The sequence below is a fragment of the Rhynchophorus ferrugineus genome, unplaced genomic scaffold (genome assembly GCF_030347505.1).
Source record: "Rhynchophorus ferrugineus isolate W39M unplaced genomic scaffold, kcgeb_rfMv2 rfM5, whole genome shotgun sequence".
In the NCBI taxonomy this organism is placed as follows: Eukaryota; Metazoa; Arthropoda; class Insecta; order Coleoptera; family Curculionidae; genus Rhynchophorus; species Rhynchophorus ferrugineus.
The window spans coordinates 25,784,067-25,811,519 of record NW_027472584.1 but is presented as its reverse complement, the minus strand read 5'-3'; the positions used below and the strand labels follow the sequence as shown (position 1 = coordinate 25,811,519).

Below are 27,453 nucleotides of genomic sequence, written 5' to 3'. Positions count from 1 at the left end.
AACTTGGGAGCCTATCTGATATAAACCAAACATTCTAAATATAAGTATGTTATTGAAAAAATGGTGTCTATTGAATGACATATAAAAATAAAGTAAATTAGGTTTACGTGAAATTATTCACATCAGCATATTTGTTGGAAAAATAATCGATTTTTCGTTTCACGAGATAAAATAACAATTTATACAATATCATCTGGCCCACAGATAAGATTAAGACTGATAGCGTTGTATTCAGTATATTTTTGATAAACATAACGAGACGGTTTTAATTATTCGAAATCGTCCATAAATGATCAATTTATTTCCAGTATCCTAGTACACCGTAAATATGGTGGATTCTGAATTATATTCTTTAGTAGTGATTATGGTGATATTTATTGGTTGGAAACTAAGACGAACCACCATATTAATTAGTGTTTGTTTGTTTCAGAATTCGGCAAGTTCATCAGACGAATCAGACAGTGACTGTTACAGAGAACCAGCGTCTAAATACCGAAAACTTAGTGATAAAGATTATCACCATAGATCATACGTGAATCAATTTGAAGACTATTCGAGTGAAGTGAGTTTTTTACCTTATGTAACATACTATAACGAATGGGAATTAATTTTGTGGCACCGCTAATCCCTCAAAATTAATTCACATTCATATTATTTGGGTTTCTGTTTTTTTTTGTTAATGGCGTCAGAATTACTTGTACTATTTAAAAAGGATGATATCATTGGACTGGCCATCCTTTTATAGCTTTGTCTTTAGGATTTTTAATTATTTTAGGTCCATTATTTGGCTGCTGGTCCTTTTCTTTAAAATGTACGACGACATCTGCTCGAACTTGACGCTGCGAGAGATCGAAAACCTTTTATGTACCGAAGCAGGTGTCGTTTCAAATCGCAGCTTGCGTGTTCTTTTCGAGGCAAAAAAAACCAAAACTAAATTGCGAAAGGTGTTTACGACAATATTTTCGTGTTCTCTTTGCCCGTAATTGTCTTATTATTAAATGCTCTTAAATGACCGTTTCCTATGAAGTAAAACGAACAATTCCAAAACACTTCGGCATCAGAGATTGCAGTGCCCTCTATACGCAACAACAGGAAACAAATTCAGACATTCAAAGTCAGACAAAGTAAATAGTAGATCGGGTTTTTTTTTCATATACAGGGTATCCACTGTGAAAATTCATATTATAAACTTGGATTAGGGATAGTAACAACGAGTAATACTAGTTTTGTGACTGAATCATATTTAAAAAGTAATGATTCGTACATCGTGTTCGTCGAAACATAGATGGAAAGCATTTAGCTGTTGTTCCTTGATGCACCTTCTACAAGCTTTTGTTTTGTTTAAATTTGAATTTTCCCTCTGGACACTCTGTATATCTATGATCTTTTCGTCTCTCATATCTATAATCATCATACTGATACATATAACATATATTATTAATATGTACAGAGTTGATAGGAAATTATTGGATATGATACTTAATTACAAAGGATCTCTCATCAATGCTTAACATGCTAGATTTTTACCTATATATTAGCCATTGAGGTAGAAAAAAAATAGAGGAAAATGTAAGAACTGTCTGTTTTAACACTTTATTTAGTCAGTCCTATCATTTAGTAGTCACTTATCAACAGAGCAGTTGCAATCTTCAAAAGAAATCAGAAAATGGGTCCAAGATTGAGTTGCTTCACTTGATTTGCTTCGAAATCCGTTTGTTATCCAAAAGGTACAACAAATATTAAGTGTTTCGTTATATAAAAAACAATAATTTTAAATATCCATAAAAATAACACAATACAGAACAAAAAAAAAGGAAACAAACCAAACATACTTAAAGCAAAACAATTTCTGTCGTGCTTCCTAAATAACGGTGATCAGTTGCAAGAAAACGATGCAAATAAAAAGTAGTGAAAGAATCTTGATTCGATAGTTTTCTTTCGACATAGAAAATAGTATGTAATTTTTTCGATGTTAGAACATTTTTCTTAATTTAGGTAGTACTGATTTAGGATTATCTTCGGTTTTACGATTTTACGCTTTCTACCATAAAGCGATTTTTTGTCACATTCAATTATTGTGTTGTTTTTTTTTTATTTAAGTGTAAAACTAAATTGTAGGTTACAAAACAACGTTATTAAATGTTCGGACTCGATACTTTTTGAGCCGAATGGTATGTTCTGACCAGATAATGATGCCGATTTATTGTTGTATGTTGTATGCTTCATCAGCTATGCATGCCACAACTATAAAATTTTCATACCGGGAAACTCGTTGGATTTTTTTTTCTCTCTCTCAAACAAAATACAGGATCTCACGTTTTCTCACTTGGCTACACCATTGAACTGTGTATTAGAGTAGTTATTCGAACAGTAATGGGTACTTTTGGTTATTTATTACTACCGCTAGACTCCATTAAGCACAATATATTACTAAGTCATTCGTTACACTTTCTTATATTGTATCAATTTTGTTGATCGTCAAAATACATATATAATTTTTTGTATGTGTTTATTTTTAGTTCTGTAATATAGAGGATAGATTGACTGCATTCACAGAATTGACAATAAAACAACTGATGAAATGATGCAAGATGCTTTTTAACCGCATCCACATTTTGTAAAACAATAGCTTGAACGATAATTCTGATTACAATATATAAACAGCACTGTATTCCGGATAAAATTCTATAAATCCAGTGTTATTTTTTCAGAGAAGGGAGAGTAGACATTTAAATATCATTTATTCAAAAACGGAGTCATTTTTAGCAAAAAAAGCAGTTATTTTCATTGCAGGCTTCTTGCTTTTCAAATATTAATTCATTTATAGAACATAGTTCTTCAGAAAACAGCATTTTTTTCACTATAACTTTGAAACTGTTGAGAACATACAAATAACAATTAAAGTACCCTGATATACCTAAGTATGTGGCACCAAATTTTATATAAGTAGTAGTTTTTCCATTAATATCGTTGAGGTCGGTTGGAACTTACAAGAAAATGTCTGAAAATAGCCAAAATATTAGATGTTCCCTGAGTTAACATATCTTTTGAGGAACTCAGTTTTAACGATAATACTAAATAGTATAACACTCTAACACTAAATCTTATGTTAATATCAAAATATCCGTTATACCATTTTATTTTGCATTTAATTCTGCACAACTGATGGACAATATGTATTACAATAAGTCTCCCTTTACCAGCTAGGGGTTTATCTGGACTGGACCTACAGTTTAACGTGGAAATGTGGTCCACGGTCTCGGAATTAGAACTAACTTAGAAATCATCCCAGAAGACATCCGGTATTACCCAGCCTGGTTACTGGCGTGACTGGGATGATTTTCTTTGTTGGATTTTGCACTCTTGCCTAGGACAACGACAAATGTTAAACAATCACAAACATAAATTCACGACCGTGCCACCCAGCAGGATTCGAACACGCGACTATCGCAACAGTAGGTGGACCGTCCTGTTGCCTTTACCACTGCGCCAACGAAATCGGCATATATTTTATTAAATGGACTTTTTAAATGTATGAATTAAATACATTTCTAACTCACAATTTCCGATAATAAATGAATGCTTAATTTTTTTTGCAATGCTTTCTATTACTAAAATATTAGGTATAACCATATGTCCTCCATATTATGTTGCATATGTACTTTTAAATATTAATAACTAATATTAGACCAGTTAATACGGTCAGTTATTTCATAAATATAAATGTACATTTTTTTAAAATGATCTCTGGGCAATTACAGTTTTGAACAGCCGTTGAAATTCATTTGCTTTAAAATAATTACTGGGTTTTATTGGCTGAAACTATGGGACCGTTAACCTTCGAGAGCAGTGATGTCAAGAAAAAAATTCAACTCGAAACATTTGGATCCGTTTTTTTTTCTCTCGCGGTCTTTATACAGAAAAAAACTTTGATATTATATAGGCGTAGTATCCTAGAGCTGTGCGTTTTTTCTGTCTCGACTTTCTAATGTAATGTGGGATAATTAGATCATTGTTGGTCTGATGGTTGATGGCAAAAAGCCTGAAGTCATCGATCATTTTATGAATTACTAGTTCGATATCTGCCATACGTTATAAGAACAAATTGCTGCCGCTATTATAATGCTGTTTATAACAGCGATCTCCAGCTGTTTGATAAGTAACATGGAAGTAAAATCAACACGAAGGCATAGACCTCTGTCTATTTTTTAATGCTTTTTGGTCCATATGCACTCGAGGCGACTCTATTTCATTTAATAGAGCGAAAAATTAAATTTCCAACGCTTCGTTATACGTATAAGCAATTAAATCCTTTTGAACTTTACTATTCTCTAAGTTTTCTGTGACTTGGTTAAATTAATGTTGACGCTTAACTGCGAAAAATTAATTATTACTTTTTCCACACTTTATATCAACCAACATTTAGCATTATATCATCTTAAAGGATATCTGTTCCGTGAATACAAAAGTGTCTGTTACAACTCCTAAAAAAACTGTAATTTCCAATTGGATTACAACAAAGTAATATAATCATTCTTTTTTTATTATAAGCACAAGGGCATTATCAAGTCTTGCAACAAAATTTATTACAAAATTATTTTGGCATGTTTCTGTTTATTTAACAAGCCTAATTTTCTTCGAGCCATTCTTTGAATTTGCAGAAAAACATAATTTTCTAAAAAAAATTAATATTTTCAAAATCCTATAACAATCAAACCTGATGAATCTATTTTTAGTTCTTCAAAATTAATTCACACTCCTAGCAGAAATTAAATGTCAATATATTATAAATGGCGGAAATAATTGATTAATAATGCATTTTTGTTTGTCTTACATAATTGATCTCTACACAATTGACAGCGACGAAAGATGGAATCAACAAATGCGACTTTAGCAATGTGTAATGAGTAAAATTATTGAAAATAAATTAATTGACCGTCTGACTACGCTAATTAGCTATTACTTTGCATTCAGTTCATCATTCATCATTATAGTTACGTAAACTTTTCAATAAATTGCGTTTTTTTGTTTTAGTCTATTTTAATTATCACTGAACCATCGTTAAGTGTTAATATCATTACTTAAAATGAATACATTTAGTTTCACAAGGTTTGTTTTCACATTTTCCTCTACGAACAATCACAGACATAAATTAAAACACCCGTACCTGAGTGGGATTCGAACCTGCGGCTATAGCAGCAGTAGGAGGACCCATCCCTTTTATATATTTATCGTTTTATACAGAACAATATCTATTATTTATTTTTGTAAACAGTTTTGTATTACTAACCTTCAGAAACCCAAATTGTTTATTGTTATAACCGACTATTATACCTATTTTCAACGGCATAATTGTTATATTTTTCTGTATTTTAGGATGATGACTATTCAGTAAAAACAAATGAAAGCGTGATGAGCGAGAACGCTGCAACTGAAGAGATTAATGGATTTGATGTTACCGATGGTGCCGTTTGTATAGACGGTGATACTTCTCAATTCACGCAATCTAATAAGAAAGCTCCTAATTTGGCTACCTATTACTTTAAACACGAAGACACCGATTCCGACATGGATAGAATAGGCAATTTCCCCATTTCGAAGACGGACGGTCAAACTAGCACACTAGATGAGACCTCCGAAGAAGAATGGACCTTTACCAAACCCACTGAAACGACCACCATTATGAATATCGACGAAGAGATCAGAATTGAAACTGTTGAGGAGCATATCGTGCCGAAGGTGACGCAAATATCGGGCGATGAACTGCGAATGTATGTACAAAAAGCCGAGGAGTTGGTTAGTCCGGAAAAATGCCGAAAAATTGAACGAAGCAATTCTCTGAAAATGTCGAGGGTGAATAAATGGCTGAGTCGGGATAAACCTGACGATAGTTGCGATGCTAGTGGTGAAGACGACGAAAAAGAATCACAAACCTCCGAAGATCTTGATACCAGTACAATGACGCTCAGAGGTCCACAGAACACTTCATATCCAGAGTTAAATGCCGACAGAACATGGATGGGATCATGCATGTCACAATTAGATTCGGCACCTACACCTGGGTAAGCAAAACTAAACAGATAATTAATATGTTACTAATCAGTTGTTTTTCAGAATTAACAATTTTTCTATATCGGAATCAGCCTTACACAAGATGAATTTAACACCAAAATCCCTTGACCGATATGCAGCCTTAAGTACAAACAGTTTTAACGTAAACGGAAATAATTCGACTTCATCAACAGTTGAAGAAATATCGCCATTAGTTACAGAGAAATGTTCACCAATGAGACGAAAAAAATCAAAACTAAAGAAGAAAGCTTTGGTAAAATTTACCCTATTTTCGACAATATTCGATCAATACTGACTGATTTTTTTAAATTATAGTTCGGAAAATCTGATCCACATCTTTTATACAGTCCAGGCACGAATAGACACCCAAGACATGTGTTAATTAAGTCAGGATCGTTTTCTGGGTATAGTTTAGAACGGGCTAATCAGGAAAGACATTCGACAAGTGACCCATCAGCTGTGAACTACTGCCCTCAAGCTTGGGCTGAGACATCGACAACAAGCGGTGCCGAAAGCGATGAAGATTTAAGGAAACGGTAAATACTTTTAATGCTTTCTTAGAAAATATTTGTTATAATTACTTCCTATACTCAATTATCAATTATTAACACTTTACCCTTTTCTTTACCATTAAAAATATATATTCATTAATTATCTCTAAATTTATTTCTGCTAAACGTACTAAAAAAACTAAAACTGTAACGGTAATCATTTTTTTAAAGACCTCCTTTTTTCCAGAATGCCAAATTTCAAAATTGGACCTAAACGTTTTTTACACACTTCAGAAATGAGGGATGACAGCCCAGGAAAATGCAGTTTAAACGCAACTGAATCTAGTTCACTATCCGAAGCCTGGGATAATTATCAGGTTGGTTACTTTGTATGGCTTACGCTAATACCTTTTTAACGATTCCATATTCCGCAGGAAAATTACTTATCAGAACCATACAGTGAGTCTCACGATTCGGACGCCGCTAGAAAATTACTTAATTTCGGCGAAGACTACAGGAATTTTATCGATAGCCAATCCGATTGGTCTGCGCTATCCGATATGTCACCGAAATTCAAACGAAAAATGTTAGTACAAGCAGTCGAAGAATCGAATAGCGAAGAAGAAAGTTTAAAACAATTAATAAACGAGTCGCGAGACCAGCTGAGATGTGCTCACGATGTATTTGATCACGTCAAGGAAGGCATCAACCAAGTGACGAATGAAATTGTGAGTAAAAAAACATCGTTTTCGCTTTATTTTCTAAAAATATCTAAAAGCCGAACATAAATAACCCAGTGGAAATACCATCAGAATGCAGTTTAATGGAGAAATTGCATGTCTGTAATAGTCAGGTATTTTTATTTACAGTTAATGATGAATAAAAATACAACTTGCAAGGATTAGATAAATAACTTTGAGTCAACGTAAGTTAAAATTATCTGTATATGGTAATTCATTCGACAGTTTGATAACACAATTTTTTTTAATAGATACTGTAATATTACATTTTATCAGTGGTATGATCAAACATATCTAGCAATAAAACAATGAACCTATTTTTTAGTTAATAGTTAGGTCTCAACTTAACTCACCCGGCGCATTCACCTTCCCATTATAACATATATTAATTGATGCTTTATTTCTATTTCTATTACAACAGTTTTATTATATTTTTCTTTTGCGACTTTGGTAACTAATTTATTTACGATACATGAACGCTGGGTTATTTAGTTAAAGATGCTGTAACAAAATGTAACTGTAATGTAAATTTAAAAAAAACTATGAAGAGTACCTTCACCATTTTATCATCATATTTTTTTTATCTGAACTATCGTTTCTTTTCAGAATGGCCTGGTCTCGAACTGCGACCAACACATCGCTCTTTTAAATAACATTACACAATCATCGGACGAGTACAAGATGAGCAATAGCGACAAAGCAGTTACAACAGGTAGGAAATGGTTTCCAATATTAAACACCTGCACCTGGACATCCTTGCTATCATTTTTAATTGAGAAAACCGTGTCGGTAGTCCTGTATATTATTCGTAAATTTAAGCAAATCCGAAAGATCAAAGCCACATAGGTTAATGTTCTGTTCTCTTTATAACGTTTATAATTAATTAATTCTTGTGATATTAATATATTTTAGAGTATAAGGGCATGGAATTTATTTATGTTATATATTTTTTGTATGCTATTTTTTTTTAATAATTTTTTTTCGCTTATAACAGCATGATAGATGTGCATTAAATGTTTTTCACGGCTTTAATTTAGCTTTTTATAGTTTTTTCAATTCCCTTTCCTCTTCCATTTAATTTCCTGATGTCGATATATTTTGTGATGCATGTAAAATGAGGCATAAACAAAAAATGGGGCATATACATATAATATCACACTCTACTGGTTTACAACCTGTATAACATGATAGTTTATAATAATATTATTGAAGATACATTTAGTTATACAGTTTTTGGTGGATGCTCTTCAAGTGGTATATATATAAAAGCTTTATGCGTATTGCTTAATTGCTTCATTTCTTCAAACAATACCTGAAATATAGATAAAGCCCCTCTATCTTTTTTATTTCGTATATAATTAAGTCGATTTATACTCAATAAAAATATATATCATAATTAATTGGGTTGACCTTGGCCTAATTCCATTCAAGGGCGCTAGATATCAAATTATGGAGTCATGACTTGATTAAGTTAGAATTAAAATGATTACTAGGACAGTATAGTATATTGTCGTGGTGACGTGAAAATGGTCACTTAAGCTTAAATTATAATCAAGTCACCCTGTATAGTGAATGTAGCCTTAAAAAAATATTTTTTTTTTCTCTGGTTTGATAGATAACCTTGTAGACATCCTACATCTCCTAATATGTATGGATATATCACAAAAAAAGCGTAGGCTTTGTTATTTTAAAGTCAAACAGGCGAACTAGAGATTTTTTCACAATAAGAAAACAAGTGTACGTCGGTCGTGCTCCGAGATCAGAACTGACACCCTCACGATGTTATATTTGTTTATATAATATCTCATTTTTTGGTGGTATTTTAACGGTAGTATTGAACCAGTTCATAAACTGGTAAAACCCGTTTCATTTTCGCTGTCTTTTTCTGGGTTAGTATTGGTTTTGTTTCGATCTTATGCGGTGCCAGTTTTCGGAAGCCCTAAATTTTAGTTCGTTAGTTCGCGCTTAATACGCTAGATGGAGGGAGCTGGCGTGAAAATTCAATATATGTGAGTTTTTTTTCGTGTTTCCATCTGGGTTTTTTAACCAATTCGATCTCGAGTTACGTCATTACTAATTCGTTGTAATTTATTTTATTTTATTTATTAATTTCCACTTGTTGAAGTTTGTTTGATTCCTAAATATAACGAAAAAAAATTGTCGAAATATAAAAGAATACAGTTTGTCTAATGAATTAACATAGCGCGAATGTTCTAGAAATAAATAAAGTGCACGGTAGTGCTATTTTTAGAAAGTATAATTAACTATGCAGCGTTATGTCAAGTCTATATTTATCATTACTTTTAAAATGATGGCGTGCACATCCGCATTGTGGAATTTATATCAGACAACCTTGTTCCAGGCCTACTTAGTCAATGGAAAACATTGAAAATTCGCAGCATGAAGATGCAGGAATATCGAAAATTACAAAGGGAAATCGGCGATTTGAAGAGTTTCATTACAACTCTGGAAGTACCCGACAATAGACATTTCGAGATTGGCAATAACCCGTCTGAAGATATCAATAATGAAATCGAAGCATGCAACGTAAGTACAATAACACTGTTGTTTATGTCGGTAATTTTATTTTTTAAAAACATTTATCGAGAAATACGTAACGTGAAATTAGAACGCCAGAGGACATGGACAGGCACGCATTTAGGTTGATATCGATTGTGGTACGTGCTTAGAAATCGAATGAGTATCGAGTTCTCGTTCGTGAACTATGACCAGCCCAGACAGAATGAACTTTTTTCCAACTATTACCATTTTTCAAATAATGTTTTTCTTCTTTCTTTTAGCCATATTTTTTGATAACGTAATTTTACTTCTCTCTTTTACTAATTTAAACTTCTCTACGAATGATTCATAAAAATAATTTACACGGTGATCAAATAACATAATTTTTTTGATTTCTGTTCATAATACATAATAAATGTTTTTACCTCACTTGCGCAATTAATTCTATATATAATATTGATACAAAATACATACTTCTCTGCGAATGATTCGTAAAATTAATTTACACGGTGATCAAATTACATTTTTTTTATTTGTGTTCATAATTCATAATAGATGCTTTATCTCACTTGTGTACTTCTATATATATAATATTGATTAAAAAACATAATTTATGTATATCTGTTTATAATCCATAATTAACGTATTTATCTCATTTTACTAGATCATATCTAATTAATATTGATCAAAATACATAATTTAAAATTGACTGTTCATAATTCATAATAAGCATATTTATATTATTTTAACAAGTTTTATACAACATTGACCAAAACGCAATTTAAAGCTGTCTTCTGATATATTATTGATCAAAGTACATAATTTAAAGTTTTCTATTCATAATTTATGATAAATTTGTTAATATATTTACATGTTTATTTTCCATAATTTTTTACCTACCACATTTCTTAAATATCACTTTTTATATAAGTGCTGTGCTGTGATTTGGTGATTTATTGCTATTGCCACATTAATTTATTTTGGACAATCTAACTTACAATAAACTATTCTATTTAAACTTTCTTGGAAATATTTACGTATAAATGTGAATTATACAATAGAAAATCGATAAAATGTTTACGTTAAATTGTAAAAAACCCACAGTTAAGTTTACCAATAACAATCGATTTTCATCAATAAAGCTCAATTAACATAAGATGTATTTTGTTATTTACTACAACTATATCGGTATAATATCACAATTTGATTTCTGAACGTGTGTTTAAACAATTTGGTAATATAGTACAAGATAGTATTGGAAATTAGTAATATATGCTTGGTTTTCTATAAATAAATTAAATAATAGGATTGTTCTTGGTAAAATGTTTTTTACCAAGGTTTTTAAAATTTAAATATTAAAATGTAGGATATTTCAAAAATTGATAATTGAAAGCGTTTAAAGGGAATTTAAATATTTTAAAAAGAATTTGAATTGCAAATATGGGGAGTATCTTTAATATTCGCATTATTGCCTTTACGGTGCCGAATAAAAAGAAAACTACGCGGAAAAGTGTTTGTTCTATTGTGCGAATTGCGAAAAATAGGCTCTCCCTGAAAGAATTTTAATCAGATTCAATGGGCCCGTATGCGTTCTATTGATCAAATCGGCAATAAAAGAACGCCAAATACAAAAGGCACAAAAAAGGGCAAAGCAACTGGATAAAACGAAAAAAAACTGACGTCACTGGGCGAATTCTAATGAGGACCATCTAGGGCCGTTGTCGTTCCAAAACTTTTACGTTCCGCTAAACGCTGTTTTTGTCAAAATATCTCGAAGAGCTCGGCCTGTATAAGGACGACGAAGCTAACATGCAAAAACAGATTCAAGCCCGTCGCAATTCAGCCTCTTTTGAAGTAACATTTTTTTCTTGTTTCGACCTCCCTTCAATTTCTCGAAATATTCGCTTCGTTAAAAAAAATGGACTCCTTCGCCATTCCATCATTTTTTGTTACGTAACACTTTACTGAAGACAACACAGAAAGTTTGGTTACTGATACATTGTTATAACTTACAATACTATGGTGATATCAATCGCTGCTTTTCAAAAAAAAATTCCTGTAGTTTTAAAATAGCTCAGATCCTTCACCATTTCATCAATTTTTTTTACACTTACTGTTATGTATGTCATACTAAGGTACTGGTAAATTGTAATTGGTAATATTTTGTGAATGTGTGTGTAATTTGTGTTATGTGAATTGATATATTCGAACTTTTCCTTTAGTTCTTAATAAAATGGTTTCTTCGCCACTTCATCAACTGGTCTTTGGACAAAACTCGTTATGTTTATATACCTCTCTACGTTGCATTGATTGATTGATTACTACTATGGTTGAGAGCAAGGCTGACCAACCGCTTCAGTACTCGACGGTTTCAGTACCCAAATGTGAATCGAAATTTTGTATTTATATAACTTTTGATCACAATTAAAATTAAGGTATCATGTAATAAAATAAATGTTTGTTAAAAAGAACATCTGCAAAATTATAAATCAGACGAAACTAAGGAAAAATAAAATTCGAGACTTCTATGTTCGATAAATTTTTTTATTTTTTTTTATGTAATTCATATTTGAGCTTCCTCGTCACTCGAAGTTGTCAGAATTTGTTGTCAGAATTGATATATGTTAATACGTTTTCTATTAGATTTGGATACACTGATCAAATTACATAATTTTTTATTTCTGTTCATAATTCATAATTTTTTCATAATTTCAAAGTTCATTTCATCATAATTTCAAAGTTCTGTGTTCGTAATTCATAATAAATGTTTTATCTGACTTGTAGAAGTTTATACGTAATATTGATTTAAAAAAAATTAAACTGGCTATTTATAATCCATAAAAATTATGTTTATATTATTTGAACAAGTTTTCATCTAATATTCATAAAACATAATTTAAAGTTGTCTATTCATAATTCATGAGAAATCTTATGACTTTTAATATACGTGTAATATATTAACATATATATGTAAATATATATATATATATATATATATATATATATATATATATATATTTACATATATATATATATATATATATATATATATATATATATATATATATATTTACATATATATATATATATTTACATGTTCATTTTCATAATTTTCCAAGGCAATATCTCTTAATATTTACCACTGATTAAAAAACTTCTTGTAAGTTTTTCATTACATTTGAACGCATATTGATGAAATAATATGATTTTTTGATTTCTGTTCATAATTCATAATAATTTTTTTATCTCACTTGTACAAGTCATATATAATACACAATGTTATGTATAAGTTATACTTAATATTGATCAAAATACATAACTTAAAGATATCTGTTCATAATTCATAATGAACGTGTTTATTGGACTTTGGCAGTTTATATCTACTATTGATCAAAAAATATAATTTCAAAGTTCTGTGTAATTCATAATAAATGTTTTATCTGACTTGTAGAATTTTATACGTAATATTGATTAAAAAAAAATTAAACTGGCTATTCATAATCCATAAGAATTATGTTTATATTATTTGAACAAGTTTTCATCTAATAATCATCAAAAAACATAATTTAAAGTTGTCTGTTTATAATTCATGAGAAATCTTATGACATTTATAATACGTAATATATTAACATATATATGTTAATATATATATTTACATGTTCATTTTCATAATTTTCCAAGGCAATATCTCTTAATATTTACCACTGATTAAAGATTTTGTTGTAAGTTTTTCATTACATTTGAACGCACATTGATGAAATAATATGATTTTTTGATTTCTGTTCATAAATGAATATTTTTATCTCACTTGTACATGTTTACACATAAAATGGATCAAAAAACATCAGCCAACAATGTTTGCCACTCGCTAAATATTAGTCACTTGAAATATGTTTTCTCATTATTAAAATATGGCTCTTTCACCATTTCATAAAATCTTACGTAATCGATAAGTTTTCCATTAGTTAGATTTGAACGTGTTGTTGTTCTATAAAAAATAAATTCGTAACGTACGTGCCTGTGGAGGAACAGAGAGCCAACAATTGATTTTTTTTTCGGTAAACTAGGTGCGAAGAAATACGGCCCTGTAAAAGCCAGCCAGAGCGAGCGGCATTTGTAGTCCGCGCCCACGGTGCAAGATTAAGACTTGGACGTGTCCGCCATCGGCATTCGCGTCACGTGCCGGCGCACCATGCCAACCCCTGACACAAGTCTGCTTTTACCCCCCCGTAACCGTCGAATACGTACATACGTCGTCTCCAAGCTTTCCGCAAATTTTGGGGCCGTGCCCGCATTGTTTGGCCTTTGGATTTGGGGCCCCGCTATGCACAAATAGGCAAATAATCAGGAGCTCTCTCCTCGCAATATGGCGGCGCTTTAACCAGCCCAGAACCGAATCAATTGTCTGTTGATTGGAAATTGAATTACGGACCTGTGCGTGTTTGAATTCGCGCACAGTTCGCATAACAATCGTCGCACACGCGTGTACGTTAAACCATTTGTTGATTGCTAATTCTACATTAAAATCAACACGTACCACGGAGCCATTGCAGACAGTCAGGATCGAATCTTGAATTATAGACTCTTTGAACTTATTTCTTTGATAATATAGCTCAGTTTTCAGCTAGTTATTTGTTTTTTTCATGTTTTCCAAACTGAACGTATTCACATATATGATTTGGTTTCTGTCCATAATTCATAATGAATGTGTTTATCTGGTTTTACCAACTCATATCTAATGATCAAAATACATAATTTTAAATCGACTGTTCATAACTAATTAGAAGCATGTTTATATTATTTGAACAATTTTTGATATATTATTCATCAAAAAACATAATTTAAAGTTGTCTGTTCATAATTCATAATAAGTGTTTTTACCTCACTTGTAGAAGTTTATGCGTAATATTGATCAAAAAACATTTAAAATCGACTGTTCATAACTCATATGAAGTATCTTTATATTAGTTGAAGAAGTTTTGTTATATTGATCAATAAACATAATTCAAAGTTGTCTGGTCATAATTCATAATAAATGTTTTTACCTCACTTGTAGAATTTTATACGTAATATTGATCAAAAAACATCTAAAATCGACTGTTCATAACTCATATAAACTATGTTTATATTAGTTGAACAAGTTTTGTTATATTGATCAATAAACATAATTCAAAGTTGTCTGGTCATAATTCATAATAAATGTTTTTACCTCACTTGTAGAAGTTTATACGTAATATTGATCAAAAAACATATAAAATCGACTGTTCATAACTCAAATGAAGTATGTTTATATTAGTTGAACAAGTTTTGTTATATTGATTAATAAACATAATTCAAAGTTGTCTGCTCATAATTCATAATAAATGTTTTTACCTCACTTGTAGAAGTTTATGCGTAATATTGATCAAAAAACATTTAAAATCGACTGTTCATAACTCATATGAAGTATCTTTATATTAGTTGAAGAAGTTTTGTTATATTGATCAATAAACATAATTCAAAGTTGTCTGCTCATAATTCATAATAAATGTTTTTACCTCACTTGTAGAAGTTCATACGTAATATTGATCATAAAACATTGTTTAAAATCAACCGTTCATAATAAACGTGTTTATCAAGTCGAAATTACATCGATGGTAAAACCTGCTGAAAAATTTTATGATAATTAATTAAGATACACATGCAAACGTATTTTAAAGTGTAATGTAAATTGTTGATTGCGTCAATTTTTCCTCCAAATATTTTTTTGCAGAAATAACGTTTATTCCAGATATATAGTAAATAGGCAGTGTTGTCATAAAAATGTTCTTAAAAATTAGTTATCATGCCTATTCCTTTCTAATCCCTCTAAGCAATCTAGCATCACTTTGCTTAATATCAATGTGTGCTTTCCAAGCATTATGAAGCCTTTCCTGGTTTCAACCACGAATGATATTTTTTGCATAATTTTTTCGTATATGAAACACATTTTATTGCTCATAATAATTCGTTATAATGATGGTTCGATTTTGCTTGCTTTCAACAGTAATTCACAAATGGAAACTCGATCCATTATATTTAGTTCGATGGAGCTTGTTTTGGTTTCCATTCTCATGGAAATGGTTCAAAACGGTTTTTATGATCTATGTCTAGTTTCGATATGTATTTCCTATTTAAAAAAGGTAAAATATGAAGAAAATAGCCTCCTATCTTTGTTTACTTTTATATATAGAATGTTCGATGGATTTTTACCTTTCAAATTCAAATTTATCAGATTTAGTGTAAATTTAGATTGGGTAGATGCCTTTTAAAATATTTGTCAAACTGATCTTAATTCCCATAACACTAGTGTATTCATCCATACTCGCCGATATTTGTTAATTTAGCCCTTTCATGGGATATATTGTTTGATACATTATACAGTGTGAATTAATTTACAGTAACATATAGTCTGTTCAAAGTTTTTTTGTACATACGCCATCAAGATGTAAATTTGTTTCAGAATCAGACAATATTTTTCTTCTCATTTTATTTTAATGACAAAGAGACACAATGCTGTCTGATTAGTTCGAACACGTAAACGACAATTTTAAATATTTTTCGATTATAAGAAAATATAACAAAATCACAACATCTGTTGGGTTCGCTAGTATGTATGATAAATTTATAGTTCAAATATAGGGAGATTGGTTGGAATTAATGTCTTGTTTGAGATGTTAGGGTTCATCAATAATAAAAAAAGTAAAACCAGCATATATAACGTTGGTAATGTCGTAAGGATCCGCGGACATCCATCGTATGAGCGCAATTTCCCAGTTTACGGTTGGCTGTCATGACGCTTCATAAAATTTTCAGGCAGACTTAAAATATTCGTGGACTTTTTGACGAGCTGGAGTTGCAGTCGGCGCCTGGTCAGTCCCGGCCCGATCCCGCGGGACCGTTCAAACTCCTGGAGTAGCAGGAGGAAAGACGGTCATCAGGACCGCTCGCCTGTTCCAGTCGACTTATACTGCCGCATGTTTATAAATTACTAAGGTTTATGGACAGCAGTCGTATTGAGATAGCCGGCTTAAAATACTCCCTAGACTGTTACAGGGTGACCTTTTTTCCCCTATTTTTTTTTCTTCTACGACCTAGAATTTGTATAGCTATTGTCCTAAATGAAATGGTAACAACTATTGCAACTATAGGTTGCATTTATAGCTTGCAACTCTTATAATATATTGATAGTCATCGCATTGTGAATGAAATGACTGTTTGATGTGGGTTATGAAGAGAAACATAATACATTAAGCTGGTTCAAACTAATCTAAAGACGTAAGAAAACTAGCAAATTTGTTATCTAATTTGAATAGTTGTCTAAACGAAATAACATATTTACATTCATTTATCTGTAGTATTAATTAATTAAGAGCAAAAAATACTGTGACTTAGTTGACGAAAAGAACATTTATTTTGCGATATGGACAATAAGTAAGATAATATATACACATTTTAAAAGTATTAAATTTATCAATCAAAATATTGATTATAATTTATAAACTAATGCAGATAAAAAAAAATGCAAGTTAACTATCAAATTCGCTGTCAAATTTTACATATGATGCCATATCTTCATTGACGTATCTGCAGTATCAATTAAATTAGTGCAAAAATAATGAAAATTACAACCAAATAAAACACGATTATTTCTGAATTTTGATTTCAAGAAAATGGTTTATCTCTCTTAAGACTCTAAATTCGTAATTAGCAGTATTTTAGGGCATATTTAGTGAAATAACCATTTATTTTACTATACGAACATTGGATCACATATAAATATTTTTAAAATATCAATTTTTTACAATTAAAACTTAATTTCGATAGTAATTCCTAAATATAAGTAGATAAAGTATAAGAGAACTAGCAAATTTGTCGTAAAATTTTATACAATATAAACTGATTAGGTAGAGAAATTGGCAATATTAATGAAATGAGAGAAAATAATTTGGAATTGGCTAAAAATCATCTGAGGTTTTGGATTTACTTATTTCTTGGAGAATTATTCTCTCAAATCAAATAAAACGTTTATACATTAATGCCCTTTTTGTGACTGGTTTGACATTACACTTATTGAAGTTATTGAAGTTATTATTGAATTTCTATTGGGGTGAACAAAACGTTTATATTTGCCATTCAATTCATAAATTGTGATGAGACATTTTCCTTCAACTAGCGGATACAAAACTTGTTATAGAAAAATATTTAAAACTATTGTTCTACTATTAGCTTTAGATATTTTTCGAACTTCCAACATATGATATATTAATGGTTTTTCTTTTCTTGCAGAGAATACTCGACGTGATTAAAACCCAGTCAGCAAAACTGGCGTCGCTGAATGCTGTGGTTCATAGGTTTACCTTAGAGAATCAAGATTTCGATGATTTTAGCAAGTGCACTTTAAAAGCTGAAGTCTCCGAACTCTACGAGCTATTCGACAATGCACGAACCAGGTAAGAGTCGAAACACATTTCGTCTGATTCAAAATGATATAATTTTACACCCAAGTTTCTAAATTATATCCTTATTATTAATTAAATTAGCAATTAAGATTGTAGTGTCGTTATTTTATCATTTATTTTGAGTAAGAATTATTAAAACTTGATATATGTTGATATTGATATTGATCTATGTAAAAACTGTCCAAAAAACACGATTTTTCTAGAGTCTAATATAGAAGAAAATGGTTTTAACTCTCCAAATAAACTCCAATTTGTAATTAACAGTATTTTAGGGTGTAATTAACAAAAAAAACATTTATTTTGCTATATGAGTAATATGTAATATGTAATATATCAACTTTTTGAAAATATAAAATTTTTTAATCAAAACATAATATTGATTATAACTTCTAAACTAATGGAGGTAACAAAAATACAAGTAGACTATCAAATTCCTCATGAAATTTTACATAGGCTGTCAGATTTTCATTGACATATCTGCAGTATTAGAGAGATGAGAGGAAAAATTATGAAAATGCTTTATCTCTCCAAATAAGTGCTAAATTTGTAATTAGCAGTATTTTATGGTATAATTAACGAAAAAAACATTTATTTTGCTATATGAGTAATATGTGACATAGTATATCAATTTTTTGAAAATATAAATAGTTTTAATCAAAACATAATATTGATTATAACTTCTAAACTAATGGAGGTAACAAAAATACAAGTTGACTATCAAATTCCTCATGAAATTTTACATAAGCTGTCAGATTTTCTTCGACATATATGCAGTACTAAAGAGATGAGAAGAAAAATTCTGAAAATAGACAAAAATCGCGATATGGAAAAATTATGAAAATGCTTCATCTCTCCAAATAAGTTCCAAATTTGTAATTAGCAGTATTTTATGGTGTAATTAACGAGAAAAACATTTATTTTGCTATATGAGTAATATGTAAGATAGTATATCAGCTTTTTGAAAATATAAAATTTGGTAATCAAAACATAATATTGATTATAACTTCTAAACTAATGGAGGTAACAAAAATACAAGTAGACTATCAAATTCCTCATGAAATTTTACATAAGCTGTCAGATTTTCTTCGACATATATGCAGTACTAAAGAGATGAGAAGAAAAATTCTGAAAATGGACAAAAATCGCGATTTTTCCTGAGTATATATATGGAAAAATTATGAAAATGCTTCATCTCTCCAAATAAGTTCCAAATTTGTAATTAGCAGCATTTTATGGTGTAATTAACGAAAAAAACATTTATTTTGCTATATGAGTAATATGTAAGATAGTATATCAGCTTTTTGAAAATATAAAATTTGGTAATCAAAACATAATATTGATTATAACTTCTAAACTAATGGAGGTAACAAAAATACAAGTAGACTATCAAATTCCTCATGAAATTTTACATAAGCTGTCAGATTTCCATCGACATATATGCAGTACTAAAGAGATGAGAAGAAAAATTCTGAAAATGGACAAAAATCGCGATTTTTCCTGAGTATATATATGGAAAAATTATGAAAATGCTTCATCTCTCCAAATAAGTTCCAAATTTGTAATTAGCAGTATTTTATGGTGTAATTAACGAGAAAAACATTTATTTTGCTATATGAGTAATATGTAAGATAGTATATCAGCTTTTTGAAAATATAAAATTTGGTAATCAAAACATAATATTGATTATAACTTCTAAACTAATGGAGGTAACAAAAATACAAGTAGACTATCAAATTCCTCATGAAATTTTACATAAGCTGTCAGATTTTCTTCGACATATATGCAGTACTAAAGAGATGAGAAGAAAAATTCTGAAAATGGACAAAAATCGCGATTTTTCCTGAGTATATATATGGAAAAATTATGAAAATGCTTCATCTCTCCAAATAAGTTCCAAATTTGTAATTAACAGTATTTTATGGTGTAATTAACGAGAAAAATATTTATTTTGCTATATGAGTAATATGTAAGATGGTATATCAGCTTTTTGAAAATATAAAATTTGGTAATCAAAACATAATAATGATTATAACTTCTAAACTAATGGAGATAACAAAAATACAAGTTGACTATCAAATTCCTCATGAAATTTTACATAAGCTGTCAGATTTTCATCGACATATATGCAGTACTAAAGAGATGAGAAGAAAAATTCTGAAAATGGACAAAAATCGCGATTTTTCCTGAATATATATATGGAAAAATTATGAAAATGCTTCATCTCTCCAAATAAGTTCCAAATTTGTAATTAACAGTATTTTATGGTGTAATTAACGAGAAAAACATTTATTTTGCTATATGAGTAATATGTAAGATGGTATATCAGCTTTTTGAAAATATAAAATTTAGTAATTAAAACATAATATTGATTATAACTTCTAAACTAATGGAGGTAACAAAAATACAAGTAGACTATCAAATTCCTCATGAAATTTTACATAAGCTGTCAGATTTTCACCGACATATATGCAGTACTAAAGAGATGAGAAGAAAAATTCTGAAAATAGACAAAAATCGCGATTTTTCCTGAGTATATATATGGAAAAATTATGAAAATGCTTCATCTCTCCAAATAAGTTCCAAATTTGTAATTAGCAGCATTTTATGGTGTAATTAACGAAAAAAACATTTATTTTGCTATATGAGTAATATGTAAGATGGTATATCAGCTTTTTGAAAATATAAAATTTGGTAATCAAAACATAATATTGATTATAACTTCTAAACTAATGGAGGTAACAAAAATACAAGTTGACTATCAAATTCCTCATGAAATTTTACATAAGCTGTCAGATTTTCATCGACATATATGCAGTACTAAAGAGATGAGAAGAAAAATTCTGAAAATGGACAAAAATCGCGATTTTTCCTGAGTATATATATGGAAAAATTATGAAAATGCTTCATCTCTCCAAATAAGTTCCAAATTTGTAATTAGCAGCATTTTATGGTGTAATTAACGAAAAAAACATTTATTTTGCTATATGAGTAATATGTAAGATGGTATATCAGCTTTTTGAAAATATAAAATTTAGTAATTAAAACATAATATTGATTATAACTTCTAAACTAATGGAGGTAACAAAAATACAAGTAGACTATCAAATTCCTCATGAAATTTTACATAAGCTGTCAGATTTCCATCGACATATATGCAGTACTAAAGAGATGAGAAGAAAAATTCTGAATATGGACAAAAATCGCGATTTTTCCTGAGTATATATATGGAAAAATTATGAAAATGCTTCATCTCTCCAAATAAGTTCCAAATTTGTAATTAGCAGCATTTTATGGTGTAATTAACGAAAAAAACATTTATTTTGCTATATGAGTAATATGTAAGATAGTATATCAGCTTTTTGAAAATATAAAATTTGGTAATCAAAACATAATATTGATTATAACTTCTAAACTAATGGAGATAACAAAAATACAAGTTGACTATCAAATTCCTCATGAAATTTTACATAAGCTGTCAGATTTTCATCGACATATATGCAGTACTAAAGAGATGAGAAGAAAAATTCTGAAAATGGACAAAAATCGCGATTTTTCCTGAATATATATATGGAAAAATTATGAAAATGCTTCATCTCTCCAAATAAGTTCCAAATTTGTAATTAGCAGTATTTTATGGTGTAATTAACGAGAAAAACATTTATTTTGCTATATGAGTAATATGTAAGATGGTATATCAGCTTTTTGAAAATATAAAATTTAGTAATTAAAACATAATATTGATTATAACTTCTAAACTAATGGAGGTAACAAAAATACAAGTAGACTATCAAATTCCTCATGAAATTTTACATAAGCTGTCAGATTTTCACCGACATATATGCAGTACTAAAGAGATGAGAAGAAAAATTCTGAAAATAGACAAAAATCGCGATTTTTCCTGAGTATATATATGGAAAAATTATGAAAATGCTTCATCTCTCCAAATAAGTTCCAAATTTGTAATTAGCAGCATTTTATGGTGTAATTAACGAAAAAAACATTTATTTTGCTATATGAGTAATATGTAAGATGGTATATCAGCTTTTTGAAAATATAAAATTTGGTAATCAAAACATAATATTGATTATAACTTCTAAACTAATGGAGGTAACAAAAATACAAGTTGACTATCAAATTCCTCATGAAATTTTACATAAGCTGTCAGATTTTTATCGACATATATGCAGTACTAAAGAGATGAGAAGAAAAATTCTGAAAATGGACAAAAATCGCGATTTTTCCTGAGTATATATGGAAAAATTATGAAAATGCTTCATCTCTCCAAATAAGTTCCAAATTTGTAATTAGCAGTATTTTATGGTGTAATTAACGACAAAAACATTTATTTTGCTATATGGGTAATATGTAAGATGGTATATCAGCTTTTTGAAAATATAAAATTTAGTAATTAAAACATAATATTGATTATAACTTCTAAACTAATGGAGGTAACAAAAATACAAGTAGACTATCAAATTCCTCATGAAATTTTACACAAGCTGTCAGATTTTCATCGACATATATGCAGTACTAAAGAGATGAGAAGAAAAATTCTGAAAATAGACAAAAATCGCGATTTTTCCTGAGTATATATATGGAAAAATTATGAAAATGCTTCATCTCTCCAAATAAGTTCCAAATTTGTAATTAGCAGCATTTTATGGTGTAATTAACGAAAAAAACATTTATTTTGCTATATGAGTAATATGTAAGATGGTATATCAGCTTTTTGAAAATATAAAATTTAGTAATTAAAACATAATATTGATTATAACTTCTAAACTAATGGAGGTAACAAAAATACAAGTAGACTATCAAATTCCTCATGAAATTTTACATAAGCTGTCAGATTTCCATCGACATATATGCAGTACTAAAGAGATGAGAAGAAAAATTCTGAAAATGGACAAAAATCGCGATTTTTCCTGAGTATATATATGGAAAAATTATGAAAATGCTTCATCTCTCCAAATAAGTTCCAAATTTGTAATTAGCAGCATTTTATGGTGTAATTAACGAAAAAAACATTTATTTTGCTATATGAGTAATATGTAAGATAGTATATCAGCTTTTTGAAAATATAAAATTTGGTAATCAAAACATAATAATGATTATAACTTCTAAACTAATGGAGATAACAAAAATACAAGTTGACTATCAAATTCCTCATGAAATTTTACATAAGCTGTCAGATTTTCATCGACATATATGCAGTACTAAAGAGATGAGAAGAAAAATTCTGAAAATGGACAAAAATCGCGATTTTTCCTGAATATATATATGGAAAAATTATGAAAATGCTTCATCTCTCCAAATAAGTTCCAAATTTGTAATTAGCAGTATTTTATGGTGTAATTAACGAGAAAAACATTTATTTTGCTATATGAGTAATATGTAAGATGGTATATCAGCTTTTTGAAAATATAAAATTTAGTAATTAAAACATAATATTGATTATAACTTCTAAACTAATGGAGGTAACAAAAATACAAGTAGACTATCAAATTCCTCATGAAATTTTACATAAGCTGTCAGATTTTCACCGACATATATGCAGTACTAAAGAGATGAGAAGAAAAATTCTGAAAATAGACAAAAATCGCGATTTTTCCTGAGTATATATATGGAAAAATTATGAAAATGCTTCATCTCTCCAAATAAGTTCCAAATTTGTAATTAGCAGCATTTTATGGTGTAATTAACGAAAAAAACATTTATTTTGCTATATGAGTAATATGTAAGATGGTATATCAGCTTTTTGAAAATATAAAATTTGGTAATCAAAACATAATATTGATTATAACTTCTAAACTAATGGAGGTAACAAAAATACAAGTTGACTATCAAATTCCTCATGAAATTTTACATAAGCTGTCAGATTTTCATCGACATATATGCAGTACTAAAGAGATGAGAAGAAAAATTCTGAAAATGGACAAAAATCGCGATTTTTCCTGAGTATATATGGAAAAATTATGAAAATGCTTCATCTCTCCAAATAAGTTCCAAATTTGTAATTAGCAGTATTTTATGGTGTAATTAACGACAAAAACATTTATTTTGCTATATGAGTAATATGTAAGATGGTATATCAGCTTTTTGAAAATATAAAATTTAGTAATTAAAACATAATATTGATTATAACTTCTAAACTAATGGAGGTAACAAAAATACAAGTAGACTATCAAATTCCTCATGAAATTTTACACAAGCTGTCAGATTTTCATCGACATATATGCAGTACTAAAGAGATGAGAAGAAAAATTCTGAAAATAGACAAAAATCGCGATTTTTCCTGAGTATATATATGGAAAAATTATGAAAATGCTTCATCTCTCCAAATAAGTTCCAAATTTGTAATTAGCAGCATTTTATGGTGTAATTAACGAAAAAAACATTTTTTTTGCTATATGAGTAATATGTAAGATGGTATATCAGCTTTTTGAAAATATAAAATTTAGTAATTAAAACATAATATTGATTATAACTTCTAAACTAATGGAGGTAAAAAAATACAAGTAGACTATCAAATTCCTCATGAAATTTTACATAAGCTGTCAGATTTTCATCGACATATATGCAGTACTAAAGAGATGAGAAGAAAAATTCTGAAAATAGACAAAAATCGCGATTTTTCCTGAGTATATATATGGAAAAATTATGAAAATGCTTCATCTCTCCAAATAAGTTCCAAATTTGTAATTAGCAGCATTTTATGGTGTAATTAACGAAAAAAACATTTATTTTGCTATATGAGTAATATGTAAGATGGTATATCAGCTTTTTGAAAATATAAAATTTAGTAATTAAAACATAATATTGATTATAACTTCTAAACTAATGGAGGTAACAAAAATACAAGTAGACTATCAAATTCCTCATGAAATTTTACATAAGCTGTCAGATTTCCATCGACATATATGCAGTACTAAAGAGATGAGAAGAAAAATTCTGAAAATGGACAAAAATCGCGATTTTTCCTGAGTATATATATGGAAAAATTATGAAAATGCTTCATCTCTCCAAATAAGTTCCAAATTTGTAATTAGCAGCATTTTATGGTGTAATTAACGAAAAAAACATTTATTTTGCTATATGAGTAATATGTAAGATAGTATATCAGCTTTTTGAAAATATAAAATTTGGTAATCAAAACATAATAATGATTATAACTTCTAAACTAATGGAGATAACAAAAATACAAGTTGACTATCAAATTCCTCATGAAATTTTACATAAGCTGTCAGATTTTCATCGACATATATGCAGTACTAAAGAGATGAGAAGAAAAATTCTGAAAATGGACAAAAATCGCGATTTTTCCTGAATATATATATGGAAAAATTATGAAAATGCTTCATCTCTCCAAATAAGTTCCAAATTTGTAATTAGCAGTATTTTATGGTGTAATTAACGACAAAAACATTTATTTTGCTATATGAGTAATATGTAAGATGGTATATCAGCTTTTTGAAAATATAAAATTTAGTAATTAAAACATAATATTGATTATAACTTCTAAACTAATGGAGGTAACAAAAATACAAGTAGACTATCAAATTCCTCATGAAATTTTACATAAGCTGTCAGATTTTCACCGACATATATGCAGTACTAAAGAGATGAGAAGAAAAATTCTGAAAATAGACAAAAATCGCGATTTTTCCTGAGTATATATATGGAAAAATTATGAAAATGCTTCATCTCTCCAAATAAGTTCCAAATTTGTAATTAGCAGCATTTTATGGTGTAATTAACGAAAAAAACATTTATTTTGCTATATGAGTAATATGTAAGATGGTATATCAGCTTTTTGAAAATATAAAATTTGGTAATCAAAACATAATATTGATTATAACTTCTAAACTAATGGAGGTAACAAAAATACAAGTTGACTATCAAATTCCTCATGAAATTTTACATTAGCTGTCAGATTTTCATCGACATATATGCAGTACTAAAGAGATGAGAAGAAAAATTCTGAAAATGGACAAAAATCGCGATTTTTCCTGAGTATATATGGAAAAATTATGAAAATGCTTCATCTCTCCAAATAAGTTCCAAATTTGTAATTAGCAGTATTTTATGGTGTAATTAACGACAAAAACATTTATTTTGCTATATGAGTAATATGTAAGATGGTATATCAGCTTTTTGAAAATATAAAATTTAGTAATTAAAACATAATATTGATTATAACTTCTAAACTAATGGAGGTAACAAAAATACAAGTAGACTATCAAATTCCTCATGAAATTTTACACAAGCTGTCAGATTTTCATCGACATATATGCAGTACTAAAGAGATGAGAAGAAAAATTCTGAAAATAGACAAAAATCGCGATTTTTCCTGAGTATATATATGGAAAAATTATGAAAATGCTTCATCTCTCCAAATAAGTTCCAAATTTGTAATTAGCAGCATTTTATGGTGTAATTAACGAAAAAAACATTTATTTTGCTATATGAGTAATATGTAAGATGGTATATCAGCTTTTTGAAAATATAAAATTTAGTAATTAAAACATAATATTGATTATAACTTCTAAACTAATGGAGGTAACAAAAATACAAGTAGACTATCAAATTCCTCATGAAATTTTACATAAGCTGTCAGATTTTCTTCGACATATATGCAGTACTAAAGAGATGAGAAGAAAAATTCTGAAAATAGACAAAAATCGCGATTTTTCCTGAGTATATATATGGAAAAATTATGAAAATGCTTCATCTCTCCAAATAAGTTCCAAATTTGTAATTAGCAGCATTTTATGGTGTAATTAACGAAAAAAACATTTATTTTGCTATATGAGTAATATGTAAGATGGTATATCAGCTTTTTGAAAATATAAAATTTAGTAATTAAAACATAATATTGATTATAACTTCTAAACTAATGGAGGTAACAAAAATACAAGTAGACTATCAAATTCCTCATGAAATTTTACATAAGCTGTCAGATTTCCATCGACATATATGCAGTACTAAAGAGATGAGAAGAAAAATTCTGAAAATGGACAAAAATCGCGATTTTTCCTGAGTATATATATGGAAAAATTATGAAAATGCTTCATCTCTCCAAATAAGTTCCAAATTTGTAATTAGCAGCATTTTATGGTGTAATTAACGAAAAAAACATTTATTTTGCTA

At 29.1% G+C, this 27,453-nt stretch overlaps 1 protein-coding gene across 1 annotated transcript in view; it reads left to right on the top strand.

Moving 5' to 3' along the window:
* klar (klarsicht) overlaps positions 1-27,453 on the top strand; it is a 193,451-nt gene that overhangs the window by 139,758 nt on the left and 26,240 nt on the right. The window contains exons 8-16 of the mRNA XM_076404789.1: positions 431-562; positions 5,377-6,062; positions 6,115-6,325; positions 6,388-6,608; positions 6,811-6,940; positions 6,998-7,291; positions 7,910-8,015; positions 9,666-9,850; positions 18,131-18,294. Of these exons, the coding sequence (XP_076260904.1) occupies positions 431-562; positions 5,377-6,062; positions 6,115-6,325; positions 6,388-6,608; positions 6,811-6,940; positions 6,998-7,291; positions 7,910-8,015; positions 9,666-9,850; positions 18,131-18,294 (2,129 nt within the window). The remainder of the gene's footprint in view (positions 1-430; positions 563-5,376; positions 6,063-6,114; positions 6,326-6,387; positions 6,609-6,810; positions 6,941-6,997; positions 7,292-7,909; positions 8,016-9,665; positions 9,851-18,130; positions 18,295-27,453) is intronic.